The 15,036-nt window shown below is 41.8% G+C and overlaps 1 protein-coding gene across 9 annotated transcripts in view; it reads left to right on the forward strand.

Annotated features, from left to right (window-relative positions):
- ERC2 (ELKS/RAB6-interacting/CAST family member 2) overlaps positions 1-15,036 on the forward strand; it is a 968,268-nt gene that overhangs the window by 755,076 nt on the left and 198,156 nt on the right. For all 9 annotated transcript variants that reach the window (XR_014295433.1, XR_014295434.1, XR_014295435.1 and 6 more), the window contains one exon: positions 6,283-6,417. Coding sequence is in view for 6 of the 9 variants with exons in the window: in XM_082637445.1 (XP_082493571.1) it covers positions 6,283-6,417 (135 nt within the window). In the remaining 3 variants the exon portion in view is untranslated. The remainder of the gene's footprint in view (positions 1-6,282; positions 6,418-15,036) is intronic.

Genomic DNA, 15,036 nt, shown 5'->3' on the forward strand with positions numbered 1-15,036 from the left:
ACTAATTTTCTGTCTATAAATAAGGACTAAGGGAAAATGGCTTCAGCAAAGTTGGGAGGGAGAGTCTCATCAATGTCCTGTTTGGCTGCAGATGGATGGCAGGAAGGACTGATGAGCTGAATGAGTCGGAAGAGGTCAGAGCAGTTTTCAAGGCAGGACTGATGCTGCAGCAGTAGATTGTGTAGATATTTGTAAACACATAGATGTCCAGAGCCTGGCCCATTTCCCCAGAGCTGTCATAGTTTGACATGTGTGAGCATATGGCTATGGCTCTTCTTAACTTCTTTCCAAAATGCCCCAAGCTGATAAGTTCTGAGAAATAAGATAGGAATTATCATCTCAAATATTTTTCCTGCTCTCCCCACATCCAGTAAAGGAATGAGGAAAGCACCACCCTAACACACACACACACACGCACACGCGCGCACGCGCGCATGCACCATGTTTTGGGTTCCAGTTCCCCTCATTGACCTGTTTTTCCTCTCATGGTGATTAGAGAGTGAGTTTACCATGGAATCTCCCCAGTCCACTCTTCCTTATAGCCATGTCCACACCAACTTTCAAATCTTGGCTCAAGGGTCATCTGACCCATGGAGCCTTATTGATGTCACAGCCCTTAGCTAGAGGGGATTTCCCCTGCCTCCAGACACGCATGTAAACCAAGCCTTTCTCCTTGTTTTTCTTCTCATATTGTGTTATAGTCCATCCTCTAATTCCTCATATATTTATCTTTGCTTTGTTGCATGCATCTGGCCTGTGACCTTACCCTTCATACACTACCGTAGGACTCTGGAGTCAGAAACCTGGGTTTAAGTCCTGTTCCTTTGCTCACTAGCTGAGTGATCATGGGCTTGGTTTCCTCATCTGTAAAAGACAGCTCATAAGAATAGCTCTCTCAGGATTCAGTGAATGCATTCTGCTCAGACACTTAGCCTGGCACATAATTGTTCTAGTCTTGATGGTTGCAGGAGTTTGGTAAGTGTTGAATGAATTTCTGTGCAATGTCCACAGTAGAAGGCATCCCTTCGGTGATTCTTACATACTCCCATAAGGTTCCCTAATGCAGCATATTCCCCTAATAGTTTCTTCACCCTCCTGCTTCATTTTGTCCTGCAAGAGTGACCCAAGCATTGGAACCCAGACCCCACTCAATTATGATTCATTGCCGTGTGGGCCTGGTGGATGTTCAGGAAATCCTTTCCCTTTTCACTGTTCAGTTGTTGTCTGGTTTTTTCATCTTTAACTCAGAGACAAGAACTGTTGACCTTGCTCTAACTTCACAGAAACATGACCAGTAGAAGAGTTCTGGACTATTTCGGATTTCACTGGCAGGAAGGAGGGAGAAAGAAAACCTGAGAGAAGAAAGTGTAATTGCTATTGTATGGTATTATCTCCATATCTCATAGCAACAAATCTTATTATATATTTTTTCTTATTTAAACCATAGTCATGAAGGTTTTATTGTTAACTTGATCCAGATGACTGATCAAAGCATAGTTCATTATTGCCACCTTGCTAAAATATTTTTAAAGGCAGTTTTAATGTTACACTTTTATAGCTACATGTTGCTATTAAGCTATTGGGTCTGTTACTAGTCAATCAAGGATTTTCATTTTGTTTCAAGAGCTCCTTAGATAAACTCTTCAGAAATGTCAAGAGAGATGGAGTGTATGACACCTTTTCACAGATGGTGTTCATCAGGGATTTTAGTTAATGGATACAGTTTCAGTTTTCCATGGTTGACTTTGGGTGCTAATGGAAGTATTCTGTTAAGATTCTTGCTCTTCCAAACGCTAGAGGATAGGCAGGAAATGAACCCCATAACACTCCCACACTCTTTATTCTTAATGATGTAAGTACCCAAAGACAGGGAATATTTCAGTAGGTCCATTTTATTCAAGAACAGAATATTTCTCAAACAAGAACAATTTGACTTTTGTAACAGCTCCGAGACTATACATTTATCCTGCTCCCTCACTCCCAAGAACAACAACAACCAAACCTAAATGCACAATAGGGAAGGTTAAACTATCACATGAAGAGTTACATACTCACCTGGCTCATCATAGATGCCAATTGTGTATTTTTTCCTTTCATCAGTTCCGAAGTGGCCTGTTCATTCCTTCGTACATTTACACTTTTATTCCACACACATTTACTTGCTACTTATATACCAGACTCTGTGCTAGGTGGTGAGTCCAAGGGTAATTCACACCTAGTGCTTCCCTCAAGAGAATTTCAACCTAGTGACAGAGAAAGCCCAGAAAACACGTGACTACTTACCATTCATTGACATAAGTGCTATGATGGAAGTGGGTGGGGGTAGGTACAGAATTCTGGGAGAGGCAGTAGAGGGACACTGAATCCCTTCTGAGGTGGACTTACGGAAAGTGGTTCTGGAGGTGATGGTGTTGAAGCTAAGACCAGAAGAACTAATGAGTATAACCCAGGTAAAGGGGGAGAGGATGAAAGGCATGACAGGACCAGAGATCAGCCTGTCCCAGGGCAGGGAGGGGAGGAGAGGCGGCCGAGAGGTGAACAGCAGTTACTTCACAAGAGCTTCATAAGCTACGGAGGAGATGGGGCTCTTTCCTGAGGGCAGTGGGGAGCTTCTGAGGAATCTAAAGCCAAGTAGTAACAGAGGTCTGATGTCACTCTTGACTACAGATTGTGTTCAATGCAAGGCAAGAGTGTAGCAGGAGAACTGTTAGGAACCTATTGCCCCAGAGAAATAAGGTGATGCCTGGAAGGAAGAGGAAGTAGAAAATGAAATCTGATGAGATTTGTCTCAGCAGTCATGACGTAATACAGTAAAACCAATATAACACAGTTAGCCAAAGGCGAACGTGTCAGGTCAGCAGTTTGCTAAACTCTGAAAAGGAAATAAAAATGGGCTTCAGTGAATTACTAAATGAGGCCATGAGTTGCCAAGTGCAGAGCTGTGGAAAGCTATCTAGTTCCAACTCTATATTAGCTTTCCTGGGATTTCAGTTATGACTTCCCAGAGGATTTGCTGTCTAAGGCTTTGTGGTGGGCACCTTGTATATCTATCTGATGGCTACAGGGATGTGAACCATCACCTGGTAAACGTGTCTGGAAATATTTGAACGAATAGTATCCTTGTTCCAGTCCTTCTTAAAATTTTCTGCAGTTTTTCTTCCATCCACCTTTAGGGAACGTTATTCATAGCTTCCTATCCTTCTAGACCATACTTGGTGTGTTAGGAAACCAATATAATTGGGTGGAGATGAGGATAGGTAGTGTAGATGGAAAAAAATTTTTAAGAGATCCATTTCCAATTTGACAATTAAATGGGCAGGATTGGTCAGACTTTTCTACGGAAGGGAGAACTAGCAACCAGCCTGTAAGAAATCAGTCATAGTTTAGGGGATGTGCTACAAGCAAGATAAATAAAAATGGTCTAAAATATCAGGCTAAACTCTCATTTTTCATCTCCATTTCACACTCTCCTCTTCCAGCCCAGACTAATCAAAAGAAGCCTCTTCCGCTCACAATTGCTCTGTGTACATTTCCCCCAGATCTGGTATTCACATGAACAACGTGGTTTATTTATATTTCAGCACCAAATTGGAAAGATGACATCATTCATTTACAGTCTTTATCCCATGACATGCCTATTCTCCAACACCTCATTTCAACAGACACATTTAGGACTGCATATAGCATCTTGTTTAGCTTGTACATTCTTTTATGGGATACAGTTCAAAGGTAGGGAACTTTAAGCTTGTCGCTGGTAAGAAAATAATCTCATAAAATCACAGGAGCTTCCCCAAAGGATAAGGGCATTATGATGTTTACAATAGCAGAGTTATTATTTGTTCATTTAGGCTTCATCATTCATTCTTGGGCAAGTCCCTTCCTTCTTGACCATAGCAGATCTTACAGCTCCCTTCACACTTTCAGAATTCTATTAGAAGAAACAATTCCAGATTTATTAGTTCATGGGTTCAAAAGTATAGGCTCCTGACACTACTGGAATTTTAGGTGTAAAAGCTGAATTTCACAATCTCGTGTACAAGAGATTCCCGGATAGGGGAATCTCAGCACTTGGTTGGCAACAGCTCCACTGACCTGTTCTTTCTCACAAGATGTAACTTGTCCATTGGGTCTTCTGACACTTTAAGTGGACAAGTGAAGGATGGAAATGCTATCAGCTGCCAACGGTTGCCTGAGATTTTTAAATTAGATTTTTAGGTGGCTCTTTCCCTCTACTTCTATTGTTTTTATCCATACACACGCATGTTTTTACGTCCACTCTGGGGCCTTTCAAATACCATGCACATTTTTAAAAAACGGAGTGAGTAAATCATGAGACATCCTCTGTCACACAGAATTGCGATGTGAGGTGTTTCCAAAACTTAACAGAACTGAAGCATTTATGAGAAAGCTATTTCTACCTGTTCGGCTGTTTGCCTTTTTTGCTAGCCACACGGCTAAGAGAAAAGCCTAGCGATTGAGAATTGGAAGGCCCGGAAAATCTCCATGTTCTATGTCAAGAAAGAGCCTCTGGGGGCTGAAATCTATGCCTTGATTTCCTAGCTATAAGTGAAGATAGTAATAATTCCTCCCAGGAAAGTTTTGAGGTTAAGTTAGATCATACATGAAAAATACTATAAGAATAGACTGCTAGGTCCAGAATTATTATCAGAGTATTATTTATATTACATAGTAAAATTCCAACTGGCTGGAGGCTCTGCCAACCTCTGACTTCCAGCTGTCTTAAAGTGCTGATGGCTTGGTGTCATGAGCCACCAGTGGTATTGTTACGGCAACTCATGAGATGTCCTCAACTCTTAGTGACCTTCCCTGGCTAAGGACAGTCATGCAGCTCACCTCTAGAATGGCAGCATCCCTCAAAATTATGGCCCCTTCTTTCTTTCAGTCACTGGTTGCAACAGCATGCATAATGTTATCTACATCTACTTGGCCCTGTGTTAGATTCTGGAGAGAGGCAGATGAAAGAAACAGCCTCAAGTTTACTGACAAATGGACAGATAAATCAGTGGTTAGAGAGGGGTGGTAAGTAGGAGGCACACGTCACCTGCTCTCAAGGGTGGGGTCAGGAAAAGGCCAGACACAGACGTTAGAGGCAAGGGAGGGTGGCTGGGGGAGGTGTCACAGGCAAAGGAAACGACATGTATTAAGAAGGAGAAGTGTCTTCCAGTAAACAACAGCAACAAGGATAGTAATAATGGCATGACTTTCATTTCAAGCCCATTATGTGCCAGATCCTGGACTGACTTGAAGTCCATCGTACCATTTTCTCCTTAGAACAACTGCAGGGAAGGGGGTACTCTTACTCCCATTTTGAAGTTGAGGAAATTGGGACACAGAAATAGTTAACTCTCAGGAGACCACGGAACCAGCAAAGAGGTGGAGCAACACTTGAACCCAGACGGCCTTATCTCCAAACCCACACTTGTAGTCTCTACATTTCCTGGCTTTCTGAGCTGGATATTTTTATCTGCCTTTTTCCATGGTCTTTAGGCAGTTTTCTAGATTCTGTGACCCGGTTAGGTCGATTGATCGTTGGTCTCTTTCTTGCCCTACATAATAAAACAATACAATTCTATGGCCCTTGGGGTTTAACTATGACACCTAGTTGTCTCATGTGACAAACATAACAGGGAGTAAAGCTCTTCTCCATCAACTTCGCTTTTTTTTGCTTAATTTCTTCAAAGAACAGTATCAGTTAAAATGTCCGTAGAGTGCCCTTTCCCTAGAAGTCATCATGGTAACAAACCATCCCCATCAGTGTTTTTGCATTTGGCAGCTTTTAAGTGGATTTCTCTGCCTTGTTTTGCAAGGCCACTGTCTGTCTGTAGTTCTCTGTCTCCATCCAGGCCTTTTCCATCTTTTCATCCAGGGCTTCCCTCTCTTGCTTGCTCTAGAGTGTAGGATGTGACCACTGACAGTATGTGATTGCAGGCTTACTCCGGATCTCTGTGATCGCTTGATAACATAAAACGAAGCACTTTAGTATGTGTCCATTTATTGCCTTTTAAATCTCGTGGGGGAAGTACATTTATGTCTCTGAATGGAGATCCAGCAACATAGTGGCTTCAAGGATGTGACAAAACCTCTTTCACCAAAGCTCATGGCATGGTGCATTCTTTGTTAAGTTTCAGTGTAACTAAAAATGAGAGCTGTTCCTAAAAAAGGAACAAAGGGAGCCCTATAGGTGCTGTAATTATGCCCTGAGTCTCTTTGGCTGCTCTTCTAGCTCCTGATGGACTCTTGCCTGGTTTTTGTTCTGTGCAGACCCAGAACAGAATGAAGCTGATGGCGGACAACTATGATGAGGACCACCACCACTACCACCACCACCACCATCACCACCACCACCGATCTCCTGGGAGGTCGCAACATTCCAATCACAGGCCCTCTCCTGACCAGGTCAGTTTCATTGCCGCTTACCTCCAAGACCCCTTTTACCCTTTGGATATTCTAAGATAAAATAAATAATCCTCAAGAAATAATAAACAGCATAAAGTGATACGTTCTTTGAACTGAAACTAATAGCTTTGGTATTTATTTCCATCACTCAAGGAATCTAAATGTTTTCCTTTCTCCTTCCTCTTTAAGGTTTTGTCTGTTCTTGTTTATGTTATGCATTTTCTTTCCTCCTCCCCTTTCTTCTTTCATAGATATGTAGTCTGTTGCTGGCTCAGTATCTAATGGTGGCTTACTTTGGAATGTCTCTTTCAGAGTTTTAAGAGAAAGCACTTTGTTTCCATGAGCTTGGCAATCAGGGAAACCTTGAGTTTGGTGAGGACAGTCCTAGAAAATTCCTTAGTGATGCAAATTAAAAGTGGGGTAAAACAACATGAAAAGAAATCAGTTTTGCTTGCATTTTAGCCAGTGAAGTCAAGGGGTCCAGTTTATTTGATTTGGACTCTATATTCTCCCTTAACTAAGTAAAGAAGTGAAGAGATGGATTGACAAAAACACAGCCCTCCTGTGGTTTTCAACGATATTCACATTCACCCACCACATGCAAAAACTATTTATGTTTAGCATTAAAACTCTTGAAGGTAAATTTTGTGGAAATTATGAAATTAAATGCAAACTAGCAGGATAGTATAGTCAATATTGACAGTAATTCCTCCTTTATTGTACTATGACCTTTTTTTTAAAAGTAGTTTAACGTATACAATAAATTTTAAGAGGGATGGTGTCATAGGTAATGGAATGGAATCATCTGGGTAAATGTGAGTGCCTTTGTTCTATATTTCTAAATATGTGAGGGAAGGGTTTATTTGAATTACCTGTGGAAGGAGGGGTTTACCTGTTTGTTGGAGGAAGGGGTGCTTATTGTACTCCTAAAATTTTTTTTTCAGGTGGCTCTGTTTCCTTTTTACCTCATGTCACTCCATCCCATAGGAGAAGTTAAGATTCCAAGTCTCCAAGGTGTTTTCCCAGTAGTACAACTCCAGGGGGCACCACGTATATAGTACACAACATAAAATATACCCCCTGGAGCTGTGCAGTGAGGTAGCTCCAATCGGAGGGCTCCCCGCCCCCAGCTTGGCCCTATCCTTGTACTGGGAAACATTTGCCCTCGGAGACCTCAACCCTGGAGAAGATGTCCACACAGGACATCTTAGTTTCTGAAGCCAAGTGCAGAAAGGCACCAGTTTATGTCATTAGCTCTCAAAAATGGTTCTCAGTTTAGAGATCAGCAAAATGGAGAGAGAGATTAATTTTATGTCATTATCTCATATGTCTGTGGTTTGGGTCTGATTTGGTTTTATTTATTTAGTTCTCATCCCTCACAACCACCACCACCTCCCCACACTCACCTGCCCCAGTATACCTGGCATCCTGCTAACTAATTCATTCTCACTCTTGATCCCTGCCCTTTGCTCCCTGACCTTCTACCATGAGGTGCAAGTGTAAGGCTTTATTGGTGCTAGAAGGCCACCCTGGAATTGCCCCCAGAGAAACAGGAACAGAGAGCACTATAGGGATGGAAAGAAGGTTTGGAGGCAAATTGGGGAAGTGGTTTGCACAAGGACCTGCTGAGATAACCGTCTTGTTTCATCATGGAGACACATACACTAATGTGTCCTGCTAGAAACACGGCACCAGTTCAAATTTACCTTCCTTGTGAGTGATCTTTTTTACAAAAAGTTAGTCTCCGGAGACCTTTCCAGAGATCTTTAATTATTAGACTAGAGTACTTGCCTGTTTGGTTGACCCTCTTAAGTTTGTCTACAGACACTAGAGGTTGTCATGGGGCAGAAATAATTGCTCAGGGGTGGTGCTCTCCACAGAAGAATTAGCATTCCTTGAGGAACGTCTGACTAACATACGTGGTCAGGACCTCTGGTACACATTTCTCATTGGCACTGTTAGGAAGGTGGTGATGACCCTCCACTTTCACATTCTCCATCTCAGTAACTACTCTAAGCAAACCATGAACATAGAGGCAGAGAGCCTCATCCTCTTCTACAGATGAAAAATCCAGGCCCTGAGAGGAGGGGGTCCTCAACTGACTGCTGGGTCTTTGCTCATTCAGCCGATACTTGGAGCACATGTTCCACGCCGGCCACTTTGCTGGGCTTGGGGAAGAGGATGATGGGTAATACCCCTGTATACAAGGGGTTTGCTGTCTGGTTTAGAGCAAAAGTCTGATGTCTCATTCAGTTCTGTTCAGGATCTTGTCAATCAGAACAAGACAGATAACAGGTAGTTATAACCTAATTAGAGGGCCCATGACTTAGGAACTGCAGTGGGGTTCACTGTGAAAGTGAAATACCCTTAAGCAGAAGGATAGCTTTGTGGTTTTAAACTGGAGTGAGCTAGGCTGTAAAGTTCCCTTGGTGCACTTTTTCAATCAGAGAAGGAGGCTTAAGTTAGGAGCCCTGGTAGGAATAGGTTGACTCCAGTGATGGAGATGGCAGGATCCCCTGGGCTGGTTGCCCTTTCTGACTGGGTATCCCAGGTGTTGGACAGTGATGCCTTCCCCTGTACGGGATTTTGAGATTCATATTCACCAACTCATCTATCAATATGTGCATTGTTATAAATCTAAGTAAGTCCCAGACTGTAACAGTTATTGAATGGCTGGGAAGTCTTTCCCAGATGATTGCAAAAGCTACACATAATTGTGTAAGTATATATACTAATATGTATGGAGTGGAACTACTTCTTTGGAGAAAGTGACAGCTTTATATCAGTATGTGACAACATTAGAGTCTGAATAATGGATTGATATGGATGAGATTTAAACTAAACGCTCTTGATGTTAATTGAACTGACTTAAAGGGGAAAGGTCTCTTCCAGGGATTCCCGATTCCCTTCCCATGAGTCTTCCAGCCCTGACCTTCCTGTGGCCATGAGGCTGACCAACTATATCTTCTAGAAGAGGGGCTACAAAATGTTGACATTGCCTTTTGAGCTTTATTAAGAGGTCAGATACATGTGAAAATGAAGAAATATAAAAAATCAGCCACTTTTCTACTTTTCCAGAGAAACTCATTTTTCCTTAGGAAATTCAATTTAAGTATTGCCAGGTACTTGCAGAGTTAGATTCTTTTTTCCATTTCTTCCCTATCCCTCTCTCCTTTACTGTGATTTTGCTTTCTCGGGAGAAACTGAATCCAAGGGTTATAAGTCTAGACTGAGATTTCCCAAAGTAACGTTTGGAACATTAGTCCCATGAGGAAAGCCTTGAAATAAAGATTTGGTGGGCAAAGAATTTTGGGAAAGTGCTGTGTATTATAACACGATCTTGGAGAGTCTTGGTACAATTAACAGATCAAAGGATCTATAAAGCCTATAAGAAAGAAAGCTCTCCAATTTTATTTAACCCAGCATTTCCCAGATTTATTTGATCATGGAATCTTTTTTCTTCTTCTTCTTTTCTAGTAACATCTGTGCTCTGAGAAATACTGTTCTCAGAGTATCAGGTGAAGAAAGAGACTACCCAGTTTAAAACAGGGTTGATCCAGTTTCCACCAGTGTTTTTCACCAGAAGGTATAGTTTCGAGGCAAATTTTCCTTATGCTGTGCATAGCAGAAAATGAGAGTGTTCATTTCTTAGGATAACTTTTTTTCAGACTCTAACATCTGAGAATGAGTTATCCCACCAAAAAAATCAATAGATTGGAATTAAGGGAGCCATTACAAGAATGAGGACCCAGGAAAATGAGGATAATCATAAATACATGGCTCTTCAGAGATTGAAAATGAGTGTCATAAGGGGAAGAGAATATGGAGAATATGTAAGAGAAGTCAGTGGGGTGTGGCAGTCCAACAGCCTAGACCCCCTACCCAAGAAAGGAACAGTTAATATTTGGTGGCCTATGACCCCCAGGATAGCCACAGTCATTGAATATGTTCAAGCAGAACGTTCAGAGAAACACCAGTAATGCCTTAGGAAATCCTTCAAACCAAGAAGCGGGCACAGAGGCAGACAACAAATATTTCCCATGACACAAGCTGCTGGTGAGCTTTGAGAAATAATTAAGACCAAAGAATAAATAGTACATGCTGGAGACTCATTAGTGATTTTATTTTATTGAAGTTACCGAGTCTGACTGATTTTAGCAAAGCTCAGTGGAAACGCAACTTCTCCTGAATGCCTTCTGTACCTGTCATTGTCACTCTCTGTCATTTTCTTTAAGTAGCATCTTTCCTTGTCTTACCATGATGCCAAGATTTTTTACTTATTTTTCTAGGCATTGCATGCTTTTCCTAGTCATATTTCATTAATCTCCTTCCAGTGGCTCCCAGGTATGGACTAGTAACCCCATGGATAAGAAAAGTATGACATCAGGGTGAACACCACACTTCAGCCAACTCAAAATGCCAGGCTTGTTCAGACTGCCCTTTGGCTTCCAGGACTCACACTTCTGTCCTTGGGTCTTGAGTTGGATATTGGGTCTTTAAGGACCTGGATCTTACTGCTTTTTTGTGTGCAAAATGCACCTCCATTTGGTAAAGCATCTGCCATTCTGATTCTAATTTGTGGGGGCCTAACTGGCAAAAACGTAAACATTCTTTTTGGACTGGAAACCCCAGAATATATGGCCATTTTCCAAGCTAGAACTTGCCTCTCCGCTCTCTCCCTCCTTCTTTGAATGGAAATTCTCACTCACAGGGGTTGGAAAGATCAAGGCATTTTGACCACCTTGAAGACTTTCAGATCCCAATTGAAATTTAAATTTCACATTTTACTTATAGAAATCTTACTTCTAAAGGAGGGCTGCGGAGTCCAGGAGCATGGAGGCATAAGACTTATTAAATTGATTAAGGAAATTTGGGGCCATATCTTATGTCATATTCATACTCTTGGTTACATATTGCAAAGCACAGTCACACTTGTCTGGCCCACAGTAGGCACTTGATAAATGTCTGTTGAATGAGTTGTTCTCCTAGTACCTTTGGGAAATAGGGCAGATGGGAGTATCCCCATTGTACAGATAAAGACACTGGAACTTAGAGAGGCTGTTAATTTTTCAGAGTCACACACCTGAAAACCAACAGGCCCAAGAGAAGGGCCTGAGTCTCTGAGTGCTGTACCCTGGGGGCAAACCTCCTTGGATGTCAGTATGGATATATTTATGCAACCACATGTATTAAATATGGTTGCATGGCTACAATATTGATTTCCTCTAGAATGCAAATGTGTGTTTTCCCTTTCCTGTCCAACTGTAGCAAATTTTATTTTGATTTATTTTCCAAATTTGAATTAAAATGTCATCCCATCAGTTCTCTTCCCATTTGCCCCAGCCTTCATCGACATTATTTCCATTCTTCTGTTTGTGACCATTCATTTCATTCTCCCCCATTTCCCCTTGCCCTTTTCCTCTTCTCTATTCCTGCTCTCACTCTGCCAGTGAAAATGTGACTTCTTACAACTCTCCCACTGCCCTAGAGTCACCAGAGTGAGATCCTCAAGGAGTAGAGAGCCTGGCACAGAGAAGGAGGGGAATTGCTCTAGGTTACGGCGGGCCCTTGGCAGTGGATTGCCAGGACCCACATTCTGTTGCTTACTCATTCATGAGCCTCTGTACACACAAGGCCTGGGACAAGTCAGGCCCCCAGAGCAGAGTAGAGGATGCTTCACTTGGCCCAGGGCTGCCATCAGATCAGCCAGGGATATTGGAGTACTTTCAGATAGTGACCTTATTGTGGCAGAAGCTGGGTTTTCTATTTTGCATCCTCAACTTTAGGGTGTCCACTCTGCTAATCTATTCCTAGAAATTTGATTGCCCTAATCCTAAATATTACCCACTCCACTAGGCAATTTCCAGAATCTGCCTGCAGATGTAAATAGTGATCTTTGGTCCATTCTCTGGTGCTCCTGTTTACTGTGTGGTCCCAGCATGTGTTGGCTCTCAGCTGAAACATGAGTTTGTACCACTGGACACATTTCAGAGCACTGAATGTCCACTTTCATTTTCTGCTGAAAATTCCTGTAGAATTCTGCTTGAGACACATGTTATTTTCCCATGAGCCATCAAATAACTTGTTCACTAGAGAACCCAGACCTAGATTTGGCTTTCTTTTCAAACTAGTGGTCATGAGACAGATATACAGATCGTATTTTAAGATATAATGAAATTATCCCAGTGATTCTTGTCATGCTGACTGCACCTATGCTGTCTTCAAAGAGGCTGCATCGCTTGCTACGTTGGTTTTGAGATTTCTGGTCTCAAAACATGTCCCCTCTGCCCTTTTCTTTCAGGCAAAAAAGCCATAAGGTAGAGTTAGTTCTGAAAATAAAAACAAGGTTCCTGCTCTCTCTCCTTCCCACCTCTGTCCGTGCTGCATACTCCTGAGCTCCCAGAATGAACTAGTCAGTGTCCTGCAGAGCATTCGCATAGGAGGGGAACTTCCAGCCATCAGGTCCTCATGGAGGTGTGGCTGGAGGCAGGTGACATTTCCAAGCCCCATGTGTTTCTTGGCCCCAGATCTGTCTTGTAACCGCACCCACCCCCCTGCGTTTCTCTTCTTCCTCTTCCTCTTCCTCCCAGGGCCTTGAATTTTATGTTTGGTTAACAGGAGTTGGTGGAGTCTCACTGTCCACCCAGAGAAGGAATAGTCACAGCATTTCCTCCCTGGGCCCTGTTACTTCTCAGAAAGCCAACTCAAGGCCCTGGGATTCCCCACTTGCCCTCTTTGTGAAATGCTGGTTGGGATTCTGTGATTGATGCCCTGCTTTCCTTGCACTTTCACCAACAGATTAGCCAAAGTGCAGCCCTTTGAATTCTAACAAACAGACGAGGGGTTTAACTTGCTCCATTGCCCCCCAGAAGATGGATTCTGTATATGGAGTTGTTATTCCTAGCTTTTGCTTAGGGAAGGAAAAAAAAAGAATTTATTTTATGTTTTGAGGTTAAATGAATGTGGGATAAATGTATACATAGTGTCCTGTGTGTATATATGTATGTATAGCTATATGTCAGACGAACTGAGGACTTTTCCACATATGGAAGAATTTCTCAAGATCATGTTTAACTAGAAATTTCTCTCCCTAACTTCCCCTGAGTGCGTGTTTGAATATACATTGTATATACATATATGTATGTGTATGTAAATACATTTTCATGTTTCCTACATAGAAGAAAAATTAACTACCACGTATCAGAACTTGCTATAGTTTCAGAACAAACAAAAAAATTTTTGTTCCCCCTGACAGTAACCTAATAAGAAAAGTTACATGTCTTAGGGTTTTAATATCAGTTTCCCATCCAAGCTAGTATGTCTGAAGCTTGACTGAACAAGAGACGATAGAGGTTTTTTGCATTGCAAATCTAATTTCATGGACCACCTCTTGGAAGAAGCCTTTGGGTTTTGGCTTCAAGTAGGGATGAAGCCTTCAAATTCAAAAACCCATGAAGAAACCTCTTGTTGGGCTGATGTTTATTGGATGGGATAAGGGTTCAGAGATTTCAACTGTTCCCACTCTTGGACCAGTCCTCTGAGAATCGGAGTCAAAAATATCCTGGAATGCATTTTGAATTAAGTCTTGTGAGCCACTTGCCTCTTTTCTTTTTGTAAACAATAAATTAATTTTCAAAAATCAAAATACAATTGACCTTTACCATTGTATCAATTTTAGTTATACAACATAATGATTTGATATATGATTATATTGTGAAATGATTACCAGAATAAGTTTAGTTAACATCCTTGAGCACACATAATTGCAATTTTTTTTTCTTGTGCTCACTTGCCCCTTTTCTGATGCTCCTTTTATCACAAGTAGATTGGAAGATGCTGTATTTAAAACTCAACAGATTATTTTTTAAGTACATGAAGTAGAAAGATAGCTCAGATGTTATTTTTTTCTTTATCCCTCAAAGACCAACAAAAATCCCCAAAGCTACTAAAACACGAACCAGAGGAACATGTGATTTCTCACCATTGGGAAATAAAGGTGGCAGTTTATTTGTTTGCTTGTTTTTAAGAGCAGAAGCTCTGGAATGACCCTGTCATGGCTGTCTGTGAGGCCACAGGTAAGGAAGGAAATGAGGACAAGTGTTTGAACTGTTGAGGGAGGTATTTAACTGCTCCTTCCTCTCCTAGCAGTTACGTGCTCACCCAACCATTACAGCCACAGGAGAGGAACGGGGGCGGGGCTGATACAGCCCTTAGGCAGCTGGCTTTGCAGATGAGCAGGTTATTGCCAAAGCTCTTTAATCTGGGTGTGATGTTAATTCCTTACATGTAAGCACATGAGGGCACGATTTGATAAACCCTGCCAGGTAGGGTCTTCATGTCTGGGAAAAAGGCAGAGCTGCTTAATGCATCAGGATCCTCCTCTTAGAAAAGGATTTTTCCTTAAAGGAGATTTGAGCCTATTGAAGATTTCAGCCTTACTCTGTTTTGGGTAGAGTTGTTTTTCTCCCCTTTCCCTGATTCCTCTTAGTTTTAAACCTTGTTTGCAGTATTAGGGTTTCATTAAGAGATTTGTTGCAGCATCTTTTGAGTCAGCAGGGGTTTTCAGACACAGTCTACCCTCCCCAGCTTGTAGACGTAACTCATCTTGGCAACATGGAA

This window comes from Mesoplodon mirus, assembly GCF_964341445.2.
Source record: "Mesoplodon mirus genome assembly, chromosome: 12".
NCBI classification, from domain to species: Eukaryota; Metazoa; Chordata; class Mammalia; order Artiodactyla; family Ziphiidae; genus Mesoplodon; species Mesoplodon mirus.